General features: G+C 43.5%; 1 protein-coding gene across 5 annotated transcripts; it reads left to right on the forward strand.

Moving 5' to 3' along the window:
* Positions 1 to 1,915: 1,915 nt before the first annotated feature.
* LOC106604358 (MORC family CW-type zinc finger protein 3) lies at positions 1,916 to 22,756 on the forward strand. 5 transcript variants are annotated; one of them, XM_014198913.3, is made up of 16 exons: positions 1,916 to 2,184; positions 2,332 to 2,404; positions 10,114 to 10,246; positions 10,611 to 10,831; positions 11,096 to 11,243; positions 11,640 to 11,802; positions 12,320 to 12,448; positions 12,650 to 12,769; positions 13,017 to 13,120; positions 13,253 to 13,396; positions 13,570 to 13,686; positions 16,181 to 16,258; positions 17,878 to 18,240; positions 18,879 to 19,404; positions 19,623 to 19,792; positions 19,908 to 22,756. In XM_014198913.3, the coding sequence occupies exons 1-16, from the start codon at positions 2,146 to 2,148 to the stop codon at positions 20,065 to 20,067; spliced, it is 2,688 nt and encodes an 895-aa protein (XP_014054388.2). In that variant the 5' UTR covers positions 1,916 to 2,145; the 3' UTR covers positions 20,068 to 22,756. The 5 variants fall into 5 exon arrangements, with proteins under 5 accessions (XP_014054388.2, XP_014054389.2, XP_014054390.2 ...); XM_014198914.3 differs by having other exon boundaries at positions 18,882 to 19,404; XM_014198915.3 differs by having other exon boundaries at positions 17,878 to 18,195.
* The last annotated feature ends 997 nt before the right edge of the window (positions 22,757 to 23,753 follow it).

A 23,753-nucleotide genomic window follows, 5' to 3' on the forward strand; every position in this document is an offset into this window, starting at 1 on the left:
TGTCGCTGCACAGCAATTTTCAGGTCTCTCCAGGGATATTCGATCGAGTTCAAGCCCAGGCTCTGGCTGGGCCACTCAAGGACATTCAGAGACTTGTCCCGAAGCAACTCCTGCGTTGTCTTGGCTGTGTGCTTAGGGTCATTGTTCTGTTGGAAGGTGAACCTTCACCCCAGTCTGAGGTCCTGAGCGCTCTGGAGCAGGTTTTCATCTGTACTTTGCTCAGTTCATCTTTCCCTCAATCCTGACTAGTCTCCCAGTCCCTGCTGATGAAAAACATCCCCAAAGCATGATGCTCCACCACCATGCTTCACTGTATGGTGCCAGGTTTCCTCCAGACGTGACGCTTGGTATTCAGGCCAAAGAGTTCAATCTTAGTTTCATCAGACCAGAGAATCTTGTTTCTCATGGTCTGAGAGTCTTTAGGTGCCATTCTACCATAAAGGCCTGATTGGTGGAGTGCTGCAGAGATGGTTGTCCTTCTGAAAGGTTCTCCCATCTCCAAGGATGAACTCTGGAGCTCTGTCAGAGTGACCATAGGGTTATTGGTCACCTCCCTGACCTAGGCCCTTCTCCCCTGATCGCTCAGTTTGGCCGGGCGGCCAGCTCTTGGAAGAGTCTTGGTGGTTCCAAACTTCTTCCATTTAAGAATGATGGAGGCCACTGTGTTTTTGGGTACCTTCAATTTTTGGGTACCTTCAATTCAATGTCCACTAGACTAGAACACACAGGCCTGCTTTTGTTTGTCCAAACCAAACTCACCTCTACATTTTTTTGGTACCCTTCCCCAGATCTGTACCTCGACACAATCAAATCTCGGCGCTCTACAGACAATTCCTTCAACCTCATGGCTTGTTTTTTTTGCTCTGACATACACTGTCAACTGTGGGACCTTATATAGACAGGTGTTTGCCTTTCCAAATCATGTCCAATCAATTGAATTTACCACAGGTGGAAGTTGTAGAAACATCTCAAGGATGATCAATGCACCTGAGCTCAATTTAGAGTCTCATAGCAAAGGGTCTGAATACTTATGTAAATAAGGTATTTCTGTTTTTGTTTTTTTTATACATGTGAAAAAAAATCTAAAAACCTGTTTTCGCTTTGTCATTATGGAGTATTGTGTGTAGATTGATGAGGAAAATGTTTTATTTAAGAATAAGGCTGTAATGTAACAAAATGTGGAAAAAGGGAAGTGGTCTGAATACTTTCTGAATGCACTGTATATGAAATTGCCCAATGTTTTAATGTCTGTAAAACAGTTATTACATTAAAATGTGAGATATTTTGGCATTGCGGCTATTATTTTCAACGTGATCATTTTATCCAGAGACCCTGCTTTAAGGGACCCCCTGAATGTTATGAGGCCCCTGGGGGTCCTATAAGCCCACTTGTGTGAATCGCTGGACTAGAGGAAGTTGTTTGTATGGCTGAACGGTGCAACATTCTGTGGTCTGTTTCAATACACAGGAGATAAGCCTGTAAGGTCAAGGTTCAATGTCCACTAGACTAGAACACACAGGCCTGCTTTTGTTTGTCCAAACCAAACTCACCTCTATTTTAAAAAGGCAGATTAAAAAAAACGACTTCTGTGCGCACAAGGGGCGTATTGTGGCGTTTCCGTTACTACACTATTAGTTTTAGACCACATCAACACTTACTACTTTGGCACTCTCATTGTCGATAGAAGTTGTTATTCTATTCTGCGAAAGCTTTTCTGAACTTTGAAACCATACGTCTAAAACACCGGGGGGAAAGCAGGTGCACCACCTTGCAGCTCCCCGGGGGATAAGCAGTGTGGTTACGGTTAGGGTTATTTAAAACATTTTTTAAACAAATTGTCGAAATGGGCGTGGTTTATGACTTTGCGGTAGAAGCTAGTGACGACCTCCCCTGAACAGATGCCGCGTGTATGTACTAGTCGGAACTAGGAAACTCTGACATTTCCGACTTACTATCTGGTTGAACAGGACCCTGGTATAACTAGGCTAGCAAGTCGTACATTTCAGAGTTTCCTAGTTCCGACTAGAATGTGAACGCGGCAAGACGGACCTGTTTGTGTGGCCTGTCGCTACTCACTACGTAGGCACAGAGTTTAAACTCTACTGTCGTTGACGTTTGCCTGCAACTGGCTTTCACTGTAAAAACATGGCGAGGCTTAGCGAGCATGGGATTCGTCTCAGTTCCGTATGTATTTTTAAAATAAGTTATTGTGCAAAAACGGGTTATGAGCTATTGCATTTGTATTCGTTCTTATAGTCTATATTGGTTGTTGACGTTTTGTTTTTATTATAAAGAAAGTTACTAAATATCGAAGTTGTTGTTTTTTTGCAGATGAGTCCGTCCTTCCTGAATAGTAATTCAACAAGTCATACGTGGCCTTTCAGCGCAGTTGCAGAACTAATAGGTAACAGACAACTTTAATTTTGATACTTTCTGTGTTGTCATTTCCCCTTCTGCTGGAGGTAGGAACGTTGCAAATGTGTGTGCGTAAAAACTTACTGGTGACATGGCTTCCGCGTAAAAAAAATACTATAGACGCCATGTCTGTGGTGCGCGCTCTTCATCGACAGTCTATCATCCACCTGTTCTTTTCTCATCGCAATGTGTGTCGCATATACATAACTTTAGTTATAAAATGTAAGTATAATAAATGAAGTGCCATAACTTGGAGGAAAATGTTCTGCCTACAGTAACTTTATTATGACATGACGTCGCTTGCCAGGCATGCAGAACATATTTTTCTCGACGCAGTATCAACGCCGTAACACCACTTGTAATGCGCGTAGAATGTTTTATATTCATGTTCGTTTTTTATCTGTAGATGTGTTTCAACCAGTCAGCGCCGAGAAACCTCCACTCAGTGCATGATCATTGGTTGGAATTGACAAGTTGGTTGGTGCCGTGTGCATTGTCTGTTGGCTTGTAAAAGCCTACGATTTGCATGCTTGGAATAACCCCAATTGAGGTGTAAACTGAAGACTTGCATTTGGTTAAAATACGCAGTGCTTGACTTGGGCAGGAGCTCACGTAGCTGACTACCAGCACCTCAAATTTGCTACTGCTTGAGCTCCTGTTCCTCTTAGAATATTAGCTCAAAAGTATTGTGGAGCTCCTGCACCTGTATATAAACAGTACCGGCACCTACTTTAGTCAAGCACTGAAGATACATACTGGGCGTGTTTGGAGCAGAGCACTTTTGTCAAGTCGTTGGTCACCACTTTCCAAAGTGTGTTGCGTTATGGGGATAAAAATTGTCCGCCTACATGATGATTGCATATACTTTACAAAAACCACATCATCAATGGTCATGAAGTTTTGTCTGTAGACACCTGCAAATTTCCGCAGTTGCTCTTCAACTTCCTCCTGCAGCCATCACCTGAATTGTGGAAGGCAATTGTCAACTAATCATTAGGGTGTTTTTGTTTGACCCACACAAACGTGACCAAAGACGTAACTAAACAGGAACTAACTTTGCTGCGATTCATGTACAGTTGAACATGATATTTGAGTCTCTCTTTCACCAATGGATAGTACAGTGTACACATCTATATTTACAGTTTTTGAGTGTGTGATATGGGGATTGGTGACGTATTTATTTTGACAGTACATATAACCTTTTAGAAACCATGGCAACACTGACATGTTGCACTGAGCCTTCCTGTTGCAAAACCACATCCGTGTCCGACTTTCGGCTGTTGCTGATGCACCTCCCCAACTTCACTTTTCAACTCAAACAAGCCCATTGTGTTGTGACTTTGATTAAAGGCCCAATGCAGCCGTTTTTATATCAATATTAAATCATTTCTGGGTAACAATTAAGTACCTTACTGTAATAGATTTCCATTAAAATAACTAACGAATAACTATTTCTCAAGCAAGAATTTTGTTAGGACTGTCTGAGTGGAGAGGGAAAACTGAAAACTAGTTGTTATTGGCAGAGAGGTTTGGAATGCCTTTGGTTATTGGTCTATTAACCAATTTACCGCCTGGAGATGTTTCAAGTTTTGTCACATACACAAGTACAGTGAAATGCATTTCTTACAAACTCAAAACCCAGAAATTCAATGACAATGTAATAACAGGAAAACAAACATGAGAAATATGAAGTTCACAAGTAAGTAAGCATACTATATAGAGGGTCAGTTCCAATACCATATTTACAATGTGTATGGATACTAGAGTGTTGGAGGTAGATATTTCTAGGGGTAAGGTGACTGTGCGACAAGTATCCTAGTGGTTAAGAGCATTGGGCCAGTAACAGAAAGGTTGCTGGTTTGAATCCCCGAGCCGACTATGTGAAAAATCTGTCTGTGCCCTTGAGCAATGCACTTAACCCTAAACGCTCCTGTAAGTCGCTCTGGATAAGAGCGTCTGCTAAATGACAAATGTAAACGTGACTAGGCAAACGTGACTAGGCAACAGGATAAGATACAGTTGAAGTCGGAAGTTTACATACACCTTAGCCAAATACATTTAAACTCAGTTTTTCACAATTCTTGACATTTAATCCTAGTAAAAATCCCATTTTAGGTCAGTTAGGATCCCAACTTTATTTTAAGAATGTGAAATGTCAGAATAATAGAATAATGATTTATTTTAGCTTTTATTTCTTTCATCACATTCCCAGTGGGTCAGAAGTTTACATACACTCAATTAGTATTTGGTAGCATTGCCTTTAAATTGTTTAACTTGGGTCAAACGTTTCGGATAGCCTTCCACAAGCTTCCCACAATAATTTGGGTGAATTTTGGCCCATTCCTCCTGACAGAGCTTGTGTAACTGAGTCAGGTTTGTAGGCCTCCTTGCTCGCTCACGCTTTTTCAGTTCTGCCCACAAGGTCAGGGCTTTATGGCCACTCCAATACCTTGACTTTGTTCCTTAAGCCATTTTGCCACATCTTTGGCGTATGCTTGGGGTCATTGTCCATTTGGAAGACCCATTTGCGACCAAGCTTTAACTTCCTGACTGATGTCTTGATGTTGCTTCAATATATCCACATAATTTTCCATCCTCATGATGCCATCTATTTTGTGAAGTGCACCAGTCCCTCCTGCAGCAAAGCACCCCCACAACATGATGCTGCCACCCCCGTGCTTGCTTCAAACATAACAATGGTCATTATGGCCAAACAGTTATATTTTAGTTTAATCAGACCAGAGGACATTTCTCCAAAAAGTATGATCTTTGTCCCCATGTGCAGTTGCAAACCGTAGTCTGTCTTTTTTATGGCGGTTTTGGAGCAGTGGCTTCTTCCTTGCTGAGCGGTCTTACAGGTTATGTCGATATAGGACTCGTTTTACTGTTTCCTCCAGCATCTTCACACGGTCCTTTGCTGCTGTTCTGGGATTGATTTGCACTTTTCGCACCAAAGTACGTTCATCTCTAGGAGACAGAACACGTCTCCTTCCTGAGCGGTATGACAGGTGTGTGGTCCCATGGTGTTTATACTTGTGTACTGTTGTTTGTACAGATGAATGTGGTACCTTCAGGCGTTTGGAAATTGCTCCCAAGGATGAATCAGACTTGTGGAGGTCTACAATTGTTTTTCTAAGGTCTTGGCTGATTTCTTTTGATTTTCCCATGATGTCAAGCAAAGAGGCACTGAGTTTGAAGGGAGGCCTTGAAATACATCCACAGGTACACCTCCAATTGACTCAAATGATGTCAATTAGCCTATCAGAAGCTTCTAAAGCCATGACTAGAGGTCGACCGATTAATCAGAATGGCCGATTAATTAGGGCCGATTTCAATTTTTCCTAACAATCGGTAATCGGTATTTTTGGCCACCGATTTGCCGAATATTTTTTTTTTTGAAATGTATTATTATTATTATTATTTTTTTTTTACACCTTTATTTAACTAGGCAAGTCAGATTAAGAACACATTCTTATTTACAATGACGGCCTAGAAACGGGGGTTAACTGCCTTGTTCAGGGGGGGATTCGTTTTTGCAACCTTCGGTTACCAGTCCAACGCTCTAACCACCTGCCTTACATTGCACTCCACAAGGATTAACAGGCTGACTACCTGTTACGCGAGGGCAGCAAGAAGCAAAGGTAAGTTGCTAGCTAGCATTAGACTTATAAAAAACTATCAATCTTAACATAATCACTAGTTAACTACACATGGTTGATGATATTACTAGTTTATCTAACGTGTCCTGCGCTGCATATAATCGATGCGGTGCCTGTTAATTTTCATTGAATCACAGCCTACTTCGACAAACGGGTGTTGACTTAACAAGCGCATCTGCAAAAAAAGTACTGTCGTTGCACCAATGTACCTAACCATAAACATCAATGCCTAACAGGAATATTTAGACTTAGCCACCCGTTAGATAAAATACGGAACGGTTCCGTATGTCACTGAAAGAAAAAAAACGTTTGTTTTCGAGATGAAAGTTTCCGGATTCGACCATATTAATGACCTAAGGCTCGTATTTCTGTGTGTTTATTATATTATAATTAAGTCTATGATTTGATAGAGCAGTCTGACTGAGCGGTGGTAGGCAGCAGCAGGCTCGTAAGCATTCATTCAAACAGCCCTTCGCTGTGCTTCAAGCATTGCGCTGTTTATGACTTCAACCTGGGTGGGTATAATTTGTGGAACGTTCCAACAGGAATCTATTCCAAAAATTTCGTAAATAACAAGGTTTCCAAAAAACAACGCGTACAAAGTTGTATAGCGGCAGAATAAGATACCGGGTAGGGAGTGGTCTATTTCATTGCGTTTTTCACTCATCACGTTTATTCCGAAAAATGTCTGTCCTCACATGTCTGTTTGCCTATGGACAAACATTAAGAATAAGCTACGTGGTGAGTTGATGCCTATTCGGCAGCTAGTTAGCTAGGTTTGTATGCGTTGCTACTTTGTATGCGTTGTTGGTTGGCAACCTTTTATTTTACGTTTTTTGGAACAGATTCCTGTTGGAACGTTCCACCCCTTCAAGCCTATCAACTCCCAAGATTAGGCTGGTGTAACCGATGTGAAATGGCTAGCTAGTTAGCCGGGTGCACGCTAATAGCGTTTCAAACGTCACTCGCTCTGAGACTAGTAGTTGTTTCCCTTCCTCTGCATGGGTAACGCTGCTTCGAGGGTGGCTGTTGTCGATGTGTTCCTGGTTTGAGCCCAGGTAGGAGCGAGGAGAGGGACAGAAGCTATACTGTTACACTGGCAATACTAAAGTGCCTATAAGAACATCCAATAGTCAAAGGTATATGAAATACAAATCGTATAGAGGGAAATAGTCCTATAATTCCTATAATAACTACAACCTAAAACTTCTTACCTGGGAATATTGAAGACTCATGTTAAAAGGAACCACTAGCTTTCATATGTTCCCATGTTCTGTGCAAGGCACTTAAACATTAGCTTTCTTATATGGCACATATTGCACTTTTACTTTCTTCTCCAACACTTTGTTTTGCATTATTTAAACCAAATTGAACATGTTTCATTATTTATTTGAGGCTAAATTGATTTTATTGATGTATTATATTAAGTTAAAATAAGTGTTCATTCAGTATTGTTGTAATTGTCATTATTACAAAAAATAAAATAAAAAAATTAAATAATCGGCCGATTAATCGGTACCGACCCCCTTTTTTTTGGTCCTCCAGTAATCGGTATCGGTATCGGCGTTGAAAAATCATAATCGGTCGACCTCTAGCCATGACATAATTTTCTGGAATTTTCCAAGCTGTTTAAAGGCACAGTCAACTTAGTGTATGTAAACTTCTGACCCACTGGAATTGTGATACAGTGAATTATAAGTGAAATAATATGTCTGTAAACAATTGTTGGAAAAATTACTTGTGTCATGCACAAAGTAGATGTCCTAACCGACTTGCCAAAACTATAGTTTGTTAAAAAAAAACATTTGTGGAGTGGTTGAAAAACGAGTTTTAATGACTCCAACCTAAGTGTATGTAAACTTCCGACTTCAACTGTAAACAGAGTAGCAGCAGCTTGTATGTGTGTGGGTTTTGTGTTGAGTCAGTATAAATGTATGTGCAAATTATGAGTGTGTTTGTGATTGTGTAGGGCCTTGTGAGTGTGCAAAAAATAAAAGATCAATAAAGATGCAAGGTTAACTCAGTCTGTGTAGCTATTTATCAATCTTATTGCTTGGAGATAGAAGCTGTTGAAGAGCCTGTTGGTGCCAGACTTGATGCACTGGTACCTCTTGCCATGCAGAAGCAGAGAGAATAGTCTATGGCTCAGATGGTTGGTGTCTTTAACGATTTTCCTGGGTTTCCTACCACAACACCTGATATAGATGTCTTGGATGGCAGGGAGCTCGGCTGGGCTGTCCACACCACCCTCTGTAGCGCCATGCGATCAAAGGCGGTGCAATTGCCATACCAGGCAGTGATGCAGCCAGTCAAGATGCTCCCAATGGTACAGCTGTAGAACTATTTGAAGGCCCATGCCAAACTTTTTCAACCTCTTGAGGGGGAAGAGGCGCTGTCGCACCTTCTTCACGACTGCACGTGTGTTTGCATCATTTTAAATCTTTAATGATTTGGACACCGAGGACTTTGAAGCTCTCGACATGCCCGTTTCCTGTAGTCCACGATCAGCTCTTTGGTCTTACTGACGTTGAAGGAGAGGTTATTGTTCTGGCACCACACTGCCAGGTCACTGTCCTCCCTGTAGGCTGACTCATCATTTCGTCAGCAAACTTGATGAGGTGTTGGAGTTGTGCGTGGCCACACAGTCGTGGGTAACCGCAAATACAGGAAGGAACTAAGCACACACCCCTGTGTTGAGGGTCAGTGTGGCGGAGGTGATGTTGCCTACCCTCACCACCTGGGGTCGGCCCGTCAAAAAGTTTGGAGGGGATAATGGTGTTGAACGCTGAGCTGTACTCTATGAACAGCATTCTCAAATACTGTAGGTATTCCTCTTATCTAGGTGGGTGAGGGCAGTGTGGAGAGCAATTGAGATCGCGTCATCTATGGATCTGTTGGAGCGGTATGCAAATTGTTGTGGGTCTAGGGTGTCTGGGATGGTGGAGTTAATATGTGCCATAACCAGCCTCTCAAAGCACTTCATGATTACAGAAGTGAGTGCAACAGGGCGGTAGTCATGGTGGCATGAAGCCTTAGAGTTCTTGGGGACAGGAATGATGGTGGTCATCTTAAAACATGTGGGGATTACAGTCTGGGACAATTAGAGGTTGAAAATGACCGTGAATATGCCTACCAGCTGTTCTGCGCATGCTCTGACAATGCGCCCTGGAATATTGTCGGGCCTTGTGGGTGTTGACCTGATTTAAAAACCTTTCTCACGTCGGCCTCAGAGAGCGAGATCGCCCAATCCTCTGGGTCGGTGATGGCCCTCACACGATGTTGTTGTTGTCAAAGTGTGCATAAAATGCATTGAGTTGGTCTGGTACAGAGGCAGCGTCGGGCAGATCACGGTTGGGTCTTCCTTTGTAATCTGTAATGGACTGTAGCCCCTGCCGCATGCTGCAGGCGGTGGAGCCTGTGTAATATGATTCCAGCTTATTCCTATATGTCACCATGGAAAGGCAAAACTCCTGCCCTTGCTGACAAGAAGGTCCTGTGTAGATTGTATTTTCAACCAGCAACCAGGAAATAACACTGATCAAATTTGTTAACACTTTTACAGTGTTAGTTTCATCAGCTGTTTGTTGCACAATATGATATAAAACACAGGAAAATATCATTTGGACTGCACAAGGCCTTTTTTAAGAATATAATAGATAGCGGGTCACCTACTTCACGCCTTCTGGTTAGGCTATAGCAGGGTTCCCCAAACTGGGAAATAATTACAGTACACCCCTGCTTCAGGATAACTTGGTCAACTGATTTTAATCATTACAGTACACCCCTGCTTCAGGATAACTTGGTCAACTGATTTTAATCATTACAGTACACCCCTGCTTCAGGATAACTTGGTCAACTGATTTTAATCATTACAGTACACCCCTGCTTCAGGATAACTTGGTCAACTGATTTTAATCATTACAGTACACCCCTGTGAAGCACTGTAAGATGTTTACAACTTGTTCTACAACAGTTTTTCATGTAGAAATGGCTTTATAGATGCATTCAATGATTGATTGACTGACTTTGTGCTGTGTAGATAATGCATCAGACCCAGGCGTGACAGCCAGGCAGATCTGGATAGATGTGGTGGAGGAGCAACAGCAGCTCTGTCTGGCCTTCACTGACAATGGCAGCGGCATGACCCCCAGCAAACTGCACAAGATGCTCAGGTGAGAAACACACATACGTACAGTTGTCTATACACACACACACTGCTGTTTGATCGTCCATGTTGCAGCCTCTACACACACACACTGCTATGTGAACTGTTATACTGTAATTAACCATACATAAATGACATATGAGTTACTAACACATAGCAGTCCCTTTTCTTTCACTCACACCATTCTTTTCTCTCACTCACGCCCACTCTCCCTCTCTCACCGAAACACACACACACAATCGTTCTGTCTCCCCCTCATTCTATATCACACACACGTCCTACACACACACTATCTCTCTTCACACCAATACAGACACACCTCTCCAACTAACGCTGCAATCTCACCCCACCCCTTCTCTTTGTCTGTTCAGTTTTGGTTTCACAGAGAAAGGTTCTGGTAAGGGAAGCCACCAGGCCATCGGTGTCTATGGAAACGGCTTTAAGTCTGGCTCCATGCGTCTGGGTCGTGACGCTCTGATCTTCACTAAGAACGGAGGCTGTTTGACCGTCGGCATGCTGTCCCAGAGCTACTTACAGGCTATAAAGGCACAGGCTGTCATCGTCCCCATTGTGCCCTTCAACCAACAGACCAATATCCTTACACATAGAGAGGGGGAGAGAGGACCCAATGCAGTACCATTGATGCTTTGGAAATGTTTCCTAAATGCCAATAAAGCAATTGAGGTTGAGAGCGAGGAAGAGAGACAGAGAGGAAGAGAGAGTACATGCATGTGTGTGTATTAGAAAGAGTGAAAGAAAAAGTGTGTGTGTGTGCATCCGTGTGCTTGCCTGTGTGTGCGTGCGTGCGTGTGTGTGTGTGTGTGTATCCTGGTTGCTCTCCTTAACTATGTCTTACAGATGCTGGTAGTGACTGAGGACTCTGAGGCCAGTCTGAATGCCATCCTGACCCACTCTCTGATCCACACCCAGCAGGAGCTGCTGCAGCACTTTGACTCCATCCTCTCCAAGAAGGGCACCAAGATCCTCATTTGGAACATACGCAGGTCAAGATGCACACACATATGTAACCAGTGTGAAATGGCTAGCTAGTTAACGGTGCACCCTAGTAGCGTTTCTATCTGTATCGACACTTGCTGTGAGACCTTGAAGTAGTTGTTTCCCTTTACGCTTTTGCGGTGCGATGGGTAATGATTCTTCGAGGGTTACTGCTGTCCATGTATTCAGAGAGTCCCTGCTTCAAGCCCAGGTTGGGGCGAGGAGAAGGATGGAAGCGAAACTGTTACACACACACATTTGTTAGTAATGAAACGATATTGGGTATCATCTCCGAAAGCAGAAGGGATCAGTGGCCCATTAAAGATTAATTACAGATAAGTATTTGATAATTCTATGAAGAAGGAAGCTGACACAAGTAATGAGTTCTACAATATCACGTACAGGAACAAAGATGGTAAGCCGGAGCTGGATTTCGAGACCGATGAGTTTGACATCCGGATGCCAGAGATCCACTCAGAGGAGACCAAGACTAGAGGCAGGAAGAAGAGCTTCCCTGGACCGCAGAGGACTGACCACACCATCCCAGAGATGGACTACTCCCTGAGGGTGAGTGATAACTAAGAAAAGATGAAGTGATGTGTTACAATGAGAATAAGTGATGAGAGACCGGTTAGGATGGTTAAGAGAAAGTTCACTGTCAACTCTTCAGTCACTTTGCAACTCTATTCACCAGATGATTGTGACCTTGAATGCAGCATAGCCCTACAGAGTGATAAAGGAAGGTTTGATGATTTGAATAGGATTCTGAACAGGAAGTCCCCTCAAAAATGTCTATACATTTCTTTTTTTTCTCTTTTTTTTTAACCTTTATTTAACTTGGCAAGTCAGTTAAGAACAAATTCTTAATTACAATGACGGCCTACCCAGGCCAAACCCCAAACCCGGACGACGCTGGGCCAATTGTGCGCTGCCCTATGGGACTCCCAATCACAGCCGGTTGTGATACAGCCTGGAATCAAACCACTGAGATGCAGTGCCTTAGATGCTGCGCCACTCGGGAGCCCAAATAAAGTATCATTCATTCGCACCTTTTTTTTTATCTCACACTCTATCACTCTCACAGGCCTACCTCAGCATCTTGTACCTGAAGCCTCGGACTCAGATCATCCTGCGACAGAAGAAGGTTCAGACCAAGCTGGTTGCCAAGAGCCTGTCACAGATCGAGAATGACGTTTATAAACCCCAATTCAATGTATCCTTCTGTAGAACTAGAATCTGTTTGTCCATTCATTTCTATCAATAATTGTGTTTATCAGTCTTCTGTAAGTAATATAACTTCATTTAACCTAACTTAATTAACTTAAATATTGACGATGCAAAGTACTGTGGTCACTTGTACAGGATTCAGTCTTGGCGTACGCCCATTAAACTTAACCTTAACCGTTTCTATCAGAAAGACAGGGTTAAGGTCACCTTTGGGTTCAACCGTAAAAACAAAGACCACTATGGCATCATGATGTACCACAAGAACCGCCTCATCAAGTCCTATGAGAAGGTTGGCTACCAGATCAAGGTACAGATAAACTCAACATTACAGTCTTTAATTCATCTGTCAATAACAAACAAGATATATGAGATATTGTGTGAGGGTTTGATTTAATAGTTTTAGACAATACTGTGCTCCTATCTTCCCTCCCTCTAAATCACCCTCTTTCTACATCTCACTCTGTCCATATTTACTGCACTTTTTCCCCACCTCTCCCTCTACTTTTCCTTGACCTATATTTCTCTCTTCTTTTTTCCCTCCCTCTCTTCTTCAGTCATCAGGTCAGAGGGCAGGGGTCGGAGTTATTGGGGTCATTGAGTGCAACTTCCTGAAGCCGGCTCACAACAAGCAAGACTTTGAATACACCAAAGAGTACAGGTAAAACACACACACTCATACACATAAATTAGTCAGTATTATCATGAATCAGAAGAGCTGATTGTCAGATTGACATGCTATTTTAACTTCTGGATGGGAACCTCCTCACTGTATTTGTGTGGTTTGAAACAGGCTGACCCTGTCTTCCCTGGGGCTGAAGCTCAACGACTACTGGAATGAGATGATGGAGAAAAAGGCGAGAGAACGAGAGTTCCTGGCAGCAGAAAAGAGGAATGAAGAGGAAGATTCAGATGAGGAGGAGGAGGAAGGGGAGGAGTGAGTTTTTATGTTTGTCTTTAGGTTGAAGTGTGTTGGACGTCACAGTGCAAGTACAGGGCTTACATGGATGGCTTGTGGTTAAGAAAGAGGTAATTAAAAGTGTGTGTTTTAACTCGTGTGCCTATAACAAAATGTGCCGTATGTGTGCATGTGTTTGTACATGTGTGTAGGAGTCCAGTGTGGCTGCAGTGTGAGGACTGTCTGAAGTGGAGGCGTGTCCCAGAAGGCCACTACAGCTCCACCCCTGAACACTGGAACTGCAGCCAGAACCCCAACACCATGCTCAGGTACGACCGACAGACAGACAGACTAATAGAACCCACTGCATTCTCCAATTACATTGAATGAACTACAGGACAAAATACAAACCCTCAACCCAAAAAGGCCTGTGGTGTTGATGGTATCCTAAATGAAATGATAAAATAAACAGACCACAAATTCCAGTTGACTATACTTAAACTCTTTAACATCATCCTCAGCTCTGGCACCTTCCCCCAGTATTTGGAACCAAGGACTGATCACCTCAATCCACAAAAGTGGAGACAAATTTGACACCAATGACTACTGTGGGATATGCTTCAACAGCAACCTTGGGAAAATACTCTGCATTGTCATTAACAGCAGACTTGAACATTTCCTCAGTGAAAACAATGTACTGAGCAAATGTCAAATAGTTTTTGAAACAAATTACCGTAGGACAGACCACGTATTCACTCTGTATACTCTAATTGACAAACAAACAAACCAAAACAAAGGCAAAGTCTTCTCAGCCTTTGTTGATTTCAAAAAAGCTTTTGACTAAATTTGCCATGAGGGTCTGCTATACAAATTGATGGAAAGTGGTGTTGGGGGGGAAAAGCATACGACAATATTATATACGTGTACTCAAACAACAAGTAAGTGGTTAAAATTAGCAAAAAACATTTCTTTCCACAGAGCCAGGGGGTGAGACAGGGATGCAGCTTGAGCCTCACCCTCTTGAACAAACAGTGTCTTCGGAAAGTATTCAGACCCCTTGACCTTTTCCACATTTTGTTGCATTACAGCCTTATTCTAAAATGGATTTAAAAAAATGTAATCTCTCAGCAATCTACAGACAATACCTGACCTGTTGTATTCAGCGCATGTGACAAATGCATATTATTATTTTCTTTTTTTAAACAGGTTTTTAGAAATGTTTGCAATTTAAAAAAATAAATATGTATTCCTTATTTCCATAAGTATTCAGACCCTTTGCTATGAGAGTTGAAATTGAGCTCAGGTGCATCTTGTTTCCATTGTTCATCCTTGAGATGTTTTTATAACTTGATTGGAGTCCACCTGTGGTAAATTCTATTGATTGGACATGATTTGAAAAGGCATACATGTCTATGTAAGGTCCCACAGTTGACAGTGTATGTCAGAGCAAAAAACCAAGCCATGAGGTCAAATAAATTGTCCGTAGAGCTCCGAGACAGGATTGTGTCGAAGGACAGATCTGGGGAAGGGTACCAAAAAATGTCTGCGGCATTGAAGGTTCCCAAGAACACAGTGGACTCCATCATTCTTAAATGGAAGAAGTTTGGAACCACCAAGACTCTTCCTAGAGCTCGCCGCCCGGCCAAACTGAGCAAACAGGGGAGAAGGACCTTGGTAAGGGAGGTGACCAAGAATCCGATGGTCACTCTGACAGAGCTCTAGAGTTACTCTGTGGAGATGGGAGAATCTTCTAGAAGGACAACCATCTCTGCAGCACTCCACCAATCAAGCGTTTATGGTAGAGTGGCAAGACAGACGCCACTCAGTAAAAGGCGCACAGACCGCTTGGTTTTTGCCAAAAGTCACCTAAAGACTCTGACCATGAGAAACAAGGTTCTCTGGTCTGATGAAACCAAGATTGAACTCTTCGGCCTGAATGCCAAGTGTCACGTCTGAAGGAAACCTGGCACCATCCCTACGGTGAAGTATGGTGGTGGCAGTATCATGCTGTGGGAATGATTTTCAGCGGCAGGGACTGGGAGACTAGTCAGGATCGAGGCAAAGATGAACAGAGCAAAGTACAGAGCGATCCTTGATTAAAACCTGCTACAGAGTGCTCAGGACCACAGACTGGGACGAAGGTTCACCTTACAACAGGACAACGACCCTAAGCACACAGCCAAGACAACACAGGAGTCAAGTCTCTGAATGTTCTTGAGTGGCCCAGCCAGAGCACGGACTTGAACCCGATCGAACATCTCTGGAGTGACCTGAAAATAGCTGTACAGCAACGCTCCCAATCCAACCTGACAGAGCTTGAGAGGATCTGCAGAGCATAATGGGAGAAACTCCCCAAATACAGGTGTGCGAAGCTTGTAGTGTCATACCCAAGAAGACTCAATACTGTAATCGCTGCCAAAGGTGCTTCAACACAGTACTGAGTAAAGGGTCTGAATATTTATTAAATGTGTTTTTTTTTTTTTAATTGTTAGTAAATTAGCAAACATTTTTGAAAACCTTGTTCTTTGTGATTTTGAGTATTGTGTGTAGATTGATGGGGATATTTTTTTATCCATTAGAATAAGGCTGTAATGTAACAAAATGTGGACAAAGTCAAGGGGTCTGAATACTTTCCAAATGCACTGTATGTTTCCCATGCCAAAAAAGCCCACTTAATTGAATTGACACAGGCGGGGTGAGAGACAGAGAAATGGAGTCAATGAGTGTGCATGCGTTCAAGTTTTCATGAGTGTGTTTGCATGTGAGGTGGTCTTTGTTCTCATCAACTGTACTTCGTTACCTGACCTGTGGTGTGTATTTCAGGAGCTGCTCTTTGCCAGAGGAAGCCGAGCAGAGTGAAGCAGAGTTAACGCCAAGCTACCCGAAGAAGACCTACAAGAAGTAAATATTCCACCACCTGCCCCTACTCTCTCCTTCACCCTACTCTCAACTCCACCCTACTCTCATGTCCACCCTACCCTACGCTCTCCTCTACCCTACCCTACTCTCACCTCTACTCTTTCCTCTACTCTCATTTTAATGTTTGGTTTGTTAAATGTGATACGCCGTGTGTAATGTCCATTTTTATAGTTCACTCCGCTACTTGAGTCATCCCTCTCCTCTCTCTCTCTCTCCATGCTGCTTTCCACACAGACCTAGTCCCTCCCCCTGTCACTCAAGGAGCGTATTTGTTGTAGCTTGACCATGCAACAATGTTGATGACAACGATGTTGTTTCCACTTTAATCTTAATATAAATCCACAAGCTTTCTATAATTACAATATTAGTTTGTGTTTCTTACATCTGCAAACAGCTAGTTTGTATTTTCTTAACAAGTTAAGCTGAATTGTGTTAGCCACTAATGCTAATTCTCTAGTTAGCTGGCTAGCGAAATAGCTAATAAAAGTGCTGAGTCAGAGCAAACGTAGCTAGCTAATACAGCCTGATACCAGTACTGGTGGAGGCTTAAATCAGCATGTTGTTTGTGTAACAGTATCTTCTAAATCAAAGAGGAATAGACGAAGCATGAATAAAGATTTAATGTAGCCAAAGATTATAGGGTCCCCTAGGAAACACTGAACATCACTTTGGTTCCTACCCTGTCACAATAACTCGTCCATGCCATTTTCATTCGTAGTCATGTTAAACTACACTGGATTCAAAGTGCCCACTATTATTTATATTCTAACTAATTTTTATAAAAATCATTCTATTTCCATGATTCCAAAAGTTCACCCAAGTGTTTTGATCTAAATCACAACATTTGCAACATTTGGTTAAAAATAAGGCCTAGTATTTTTGCCCATATCGTGGCAGTGTGGAAATGATCTCAAATGAGTGCAGGGAATGCAGAAATTGATGGAAATGCAGGAAATAATTTTAGGTTGAAGTTGAATTGAACAGTATAAACCAATCAGAATGGAGAAAGACCCATTGAAATCACTTAGAATGTATGTGTTGCCACCCTAGGGTCACACTACTCATAAAGCAAATGTAGAAATTGTATTCATCAAAAACATAAATATAGTGTCATACCATGATATTTTGGCCATTATCGCCCAACCCCTCTTTTCAACCCTACTCTCTTTTCTACCCTACTCTCTTTTCTACCCTACTCTCTTTTCCACCCTACTCTCACTCCATCCCTCAACTCCAGATGTACAGCCAGTTAACGTCTGCACTGGCACTTTGTTTGATGTCTGTGTGCATGGGTGTGCTCGTGTGTGTGTGGCTAGTGGCTATGCATGTGTGCATTCAATGCCATGTATTTGCACTCTGTGTGCATGTGTCAGTTTGTGGTTTGCCGTCTGAGTTTTACATTGTTATTCTCAGCATAAATGTGAGAGATCCGGTGTGGTCAAAACCACAGTGTCAGAGCAGACCTGACTTCCTCCTTCAGTTGCATTTTTTTCCTTATTTTTAACAGACTTTAGGCCTACTCTACTATGCTTATCTATACTGTACTCAGCCCTGTAGCTCGGTTGTTCATTCACTTCTGTTTCCACTCTGTGTCTAAAAAGGGACCAAGGCCTGGTCAGAAAACGAGGCCGTCCGCGGAAGCACCATGTCCTCCCCCAAGGCCTGTCTGAGCCGGTCCTCCTCCGCCCCCTACCCCCTGATACCCCCCTCCCTCTGTCTGAGCCGGTCCTCCTCCGCCCCCTATCCCCTGATACCCCCCTCCCTCTGTCTGAGCCGGTCCTCCTCCGCCCCCTACCCCCTGATGCCCCCCTTTCTCTGCTCACAGAGGAGACTGAGGACAGTGAACTGAATAAGACAGTGGCTATACTGGTGGCCACTTTGGAGGATGAGGAAGACAACATGGCACAGTCAAAGTCTGGGTCAGACACATGCGCACCCACACGCGCATGCAAACGCACATACAGGTAACTGCCAAAATAAAGGAAACACCAACATAAAGTGTCTTAATAGGGTGTTGGGCCACCACGAGCAAGAACACCTTCATTGCACTATTGCATAGATTCTACCTGTATCTGGAACTCTATTGGAGGGATGTGACGTCATTCTTCCACAAGAAGTTCCATTATTTGGTGTTTGGTTGATGGTGGTGAAAAACGTCTCAGGCGCCGCTCCAGAATCTTACATTTGTGTTCTTTTGGGTTGAGATCTGGTGACTGAAAAACGCACAGACACACCCTTTAAACGGCCTATGCTCCTTTGAGACTCCTATTTCAAAGTCACTGAGATCTCTTCTAGCCATAGTAGTCAACATAATGGGCAACTGGGCATTTTTATACATGACCCTAAGCATGATGGGATGTTAATTGCTTAATTAACACAGGAAACATACATTTGTGGAAGCACCTGCTTTCAATATAATTTGTATCACTCATTTATTCAAGTTTCTCCTTTATTTTGGCAGTTACCTGTACATATGCACACACACACACACACACACACACACACACACACACACACACACACACACACACACACACACACACACACACACAAAACAAATATAGATAGATACAAACACACACTCAGTCTCTCTTTCTCTCAGCAGAAACAAGCGTAAGTCAATATGGCCGCCCAGGGACATGGACAAGAGACCACAACCATGGGCGGAGCCACACCCGTTCGCTGATGAGGTCCAAGAGGTGCAACAAACTGGGAAAGATGTCAACGAACCACAGACACTGACTGGACTGACAGACAAGACCAAGGGGGAGAAGGCACTACTGGGGGCCACCAGAGTAGGCCCTTCCCAGCCCAGCTCCAGCCTTGCCTGGCCTCCCTCCCTCCCCTCAGCCCAGACAGTGGTGGTGTCCCCCCTGAGTCGTCCGGAGGGCCCCTGGCCCCGGGCTCTGACCCTTGAGGGGGCTGGGTCAGACAGGGGAGCCCTGGTCCAGAGACTGGCTGGACTGGAGAAGGAGGCTCAGAGGCTGAGGAGGATACTGGGGTCCACTGCACTCCCAGCAACGCCAGACAACGTGGTGATGACAGAGGCTCCCTCTGGGGATAAGGCAGCTGGTGGGGTGGGGGTGGAGACACCGGTGGCCATGGTAACCAAACTGGACCAAATGGAGGTAAGTAGGGTTAACTGGGAATTTCCTAAAGGTCTGATTGTTTTACAAGATTAGGGAAATCAAAAAACGTTCTCTCCCCATTAGAATACATGAAGAACATTATAAAATGGTTATTTCCAAGCCTTCTTATTGGTTTAAACTTGTATTCTAGCTGTCAATTGTTCTGAATTTAAGCTTTTATAGAGAAATGTATCCCACTCCCTCTCCTTTCTCTACAGTGTGAGAGCTCTGCGTCCCCCGGTGGCCCAGGGGTTCCAGGGCTGGTTGTGGATGGCGTCCAGCCCCAGAGAGAACAGCCTGAGCTGGGCAGACTGAGGAGGGAGAAGGCTGACCCCCAGAGCAGGCTGAGACAGACTGACAGCCCAGTGACCAGGGACCAGAGCTCCCGGTGTGTTTACCCACACAGAGACAGAAACACACACAGAAAGACAGAAATACACACACAATCCATCGGCTCTCTAGCTTTGTATTCTCTTTAACTTTCTACTCTCTGTATTCCCCAGCATTGTGCTGGAGAATCTCCACAAAATCCGAGGGAACGTGGTGGCTCTGCTGTCAGCCATCCTGCCCCACCTGGACCTGCAGGGCATCAGCCTGGACACGCCAGACGTAGACAGCATCCTGCAGCAGATCATAGACGCCAACTCACTGTCTCCGCTCTAGAACCCACTCTCAGTGCTCTAGAAACTCACTCTCTGACCGCTAGAAACTCACTCTCTGACCGGCTAGAAACTCGCTCTTTGACCGGCTAGAAACTCGCTCTTTGACCGGCTAGAAACTCGCTCTTTGACCGGCTAGAAACTCGCTCTTTGACCGGCTAGAAACTCGCTCTTTGACCGGCTAGAAACTCGCTCTTTGACCGGCTAGAAACTCGCTCTTTGACCGGCTAGAAACTCGCTCTTTGACCGGCTAGAAACTCGCTCTTTGACCGGCTGGAAACTCGCTCTTTGACCGGCTGGAAACTCGCTCTTTGACCGGCTGGAAACTCGCTCTTTGACCGGCTGGAAACTCGCTCTCTGACCGGCTAGAAACTCGCTCTCTGACCGGCTAGAAACTCGCTCTCTGACCGCTAGAAACTCACTCTCTGACCGCTAGAAACTCACTCTCTGACCGGCTAGAAACTCACTCTCTGACCGCTAGAAACTCACTCTCAGTGCTCTAGAACCCACTCGCAGACTGCTAGAAACGCACTCTCAGCATTCTAGAACTCACTCTGCACTCTCGAACTCACTCTCAACATTAGTACTTATTCACACCAGTCTACAGTCGTGGCCAAAAGTTTTGAGAATGACACAAATATTAATTTTCACAAAGTCTGCTGCCTCAGTTTGTATGATGGCAATTTGCATATACTCCAGAATGTTATGAAGAGTGATCAGATGAATTGCAATTAATTGCAGTCTTTGCCATGCAAATGAACTGAATCCCCCAAAAACATTTCCACTGCATTTCAGCCCTGCCACAAAAGGACCAGCTGACATCATGTCAGTGATTCTCTCGTTAACACAGATGTGAGTGTTGACGAGGACAAGGCTGGAGATCACTCTGTCATGCTGATTGAGTTCGAATAACAGACTGGAAGCTTCGAAAGGAGGGTGGTGCTTGGAATCATTGTTCTTCCTCTGTCAACCATGGTTACCTGCAAGGAAACACATGCCGTCATCATTGCTTTGCACAAAAAGGGCTTCACAGGCAAGGATATTGCTGCCAGTAAGATTGCACCTAAATCAACCATTTATCTGATCATCAAGAACTTGAAGGAGAGCGGTTCAATTGTTGTGAAGAAGGCTTCAGGGCGCCCAAGAAAGTCCAGCAAGCACCAGGACCGTCCCCCAAAGTTGATTTAGCTGCGGGATCGGGGCACCACCAGTATAGAGCTTTCTCAGGAATGGCAGCAGGCAGGTGTAAGTGCATCTGCACGCACTGTGAGGCAAAGACTTTTGGAGGATGGCCTGGTGTCAAGAAGGGCAGCAAAGAAGCCACTTCTCTCCAGGAAAAACATCAGGGACAGACTGATATTCTGCAAAAGGTACAGGGATTGGACTGCTGAGGACTGGGGTAAAGTCATTTTCTCTGATGAATCCCCTTTCCGATTGTTTGGGGCATCCGGAAAAAAGCATGTCCGGAGAAGACAAGGTGAGCGCTACCATCAGTCCTGTGTCATGCCAACAGTAAAGCATCCTGAGACCATTCATGTGTGGGGTTGCATCTCAGCCAAGGGCTCACTCACAATTTTGCCTAACAACACAGCCATGAATAAAGAATGGTACCAACACACCCAACCATCCAGGAACAGTTTGGTGCCGAACAATGCCTTTTCCAGCATGATGGAGCACCTTGCCATAATGCAAAAGTGATAACTAAGTGGCTCAGGGAACAAAACATTGATATTTTGGGTCCATGGCCAGGAAACTCCCCAGACCTTAATCCCATTGAGAACTTGTGGTCAATCCTCAAGAGGCGGGTGGACAAACAAAAACCCACAAATTCGGACAAACTCCAAGCATTGATTATGCAAGAATGGTCTGCCATCAGTCAGGATGTGGCCCAGAAGTTAATTGACAGCATGCCAGGGCGGATTGCAGAGGTCTTGAGAAAGAAGGGTCAACACTGCAAATATTGACTCTTTGCATCAAATTCATGTAATTGTCAATAAAAGCCTTTGACACTTATGAAATGCTTGTAATTATACTTCAGTATTCCATAGTAATATCTGACAAAAATATCTAAAGACACTGAGGCAGCAGACTTTGTGAAAATTAATATTTGTCATTCTCAAAACTTTTGGCCACGACTGTACTGTAGGTAACATGTTGTTTCTTTGCTCATACCAACCTGGAACCCCTGGTGCAATGTCCACAACACATTATCCACACACGGACTTACATTGTAACGGATGACCCTCCAATAGCCCTACTGACTCTCACATTGCATTATCCCCACTGACTGTCACATTGTAAATACTTTATCTCCAATTGGCAGTTCAGATGTGTTATACTGTACTCACTGAGTGTGAGATGTTGAAAGTTGTAATACTGTACTCCGATCAGCTTGCTATACTGTACGTTTTACCTTCACCATATGGGAAGGATCCATATTGGTAACCAGCGGTCTCTGCTTCAATTATCCTTGTCATTCAGAGACCATGGCTTGTGTGAGAGAAGCATATTACTGTTTGTTTTTCTTCATTGCTAATGTTTTTAATATGTTTAATTGTTTTGTCATTTTAATATCTGAAAATGTGCCATGAAAGATTCTAAATACTGTAAGCCTGAACTTAACCAACCCTGTCGTTACAAGTTTTTACTGTTTGTTTGTATATCTTTTTAAAAAAATCAACCAGATATAAGAATTTTGTGATCTTTTGTCTGACTTGAGTGGAACATGCAACATTTTTGTTTTCACCTTACCCCTTTTGTCTGAAGCAAGTTGTCAAGTGTGTTTGAATTCAACCAATGAGAAGTAGCTAACAAAAGTTCATCAAATTCTGCAGTAGACAATATTGACCACAGGTAGGCAGAGTGGCCATCATTTTTACTCTCTTTTACTGTGAGGAGCTCTGAAACAGACATGTTTAACTTCACCATTTCCAACTCACCAGTGGCGATTTTAGAATGTAAATCTTGGTGGGGCAAAATAAACAAAGTGGGATGCATGCCAGGAAAGCCACTAAACAATACATGAATTGCACTATAACGGTGACAGATGAGGCCTGCAAACTGTTAGGACAGCTTTATGTAGGCCCTAACAGCAGAATCCCAACACCTTACCACTGTCTTGTCTGGCAAACGAAGCTGTTCATTCAGCCTCATTTACTGCCTTTTAAAAAAAACAGCTGATATGGCTTACTTGCTTAAACAAACATGGTTTCTACTGACAATTGAGATGTACAAGCTATGGCATAAGGGGACGACAAGGAGATAAGAGGTAATCCATCATTTCGATTAAAACATGAATGAGCGAGCTAGGACGGACGTAGTCAATATAACTATTTGTTCAGCACTTTTGATATGTACAGCGGCAGAATTCAGAACATGGGCCGTTCTTACAGTGTTCTCCCTGTACACCAAGTCAGAACCGTAGGATAAATAAAGGGGGCATATAAGCAGACAATGAAACTATTACAATATTCGATGATTGCATTTCTCAAAAACAGGTTAAAGGCTACATGTGCACCACCAAGTCAGAACAGTAGGTGAAATTAAGAGGTGAAACAAGACCAAATTATTAGGGTGAGGCACATGGGCTACTAACAGTTTATTACACAACATACACTTAGTATTACTTTCTTAGCTACAGTATACATATCTCCCTGGCATATCCACTGGATATTATAGGTGAATGCACCA

Source organism: Salmo salar, chromosome 05 (assembly GCF_965601325.2).
Source record: "Salmo salar chromosome 05, fSalSal1, whole genome shotgun sequence".
Taxonomy (NCBI): Eukaryota; Metazoa; Chordata; class Actinopteri; order Salmoniformes; family Salmonidae; genus Salmo; species Salmo salar.

Coding starts and splice junctions, on each gene's coding strand:
- LOC106604358 (XM_014198913.3), top strand. CDS start 2,146: ATGGCGAGGCTTAGCGAGCATGGGATTCGTCTCAGTTCC. Junction 10,247..10,610: donor AAACTGCACAAGATGCTCAG/GTGAGAAACACA, acceptor TTGTCTGTTCAG/TTTTGGTTTCACAGAGAAAG. Junction 13,121..13,252: donor GAATACACCAAAGAGTACAG/GTAAAACACACA, acceptor GGTTTGAAACAG/GCTGACCCTGTCTTCCCTGG.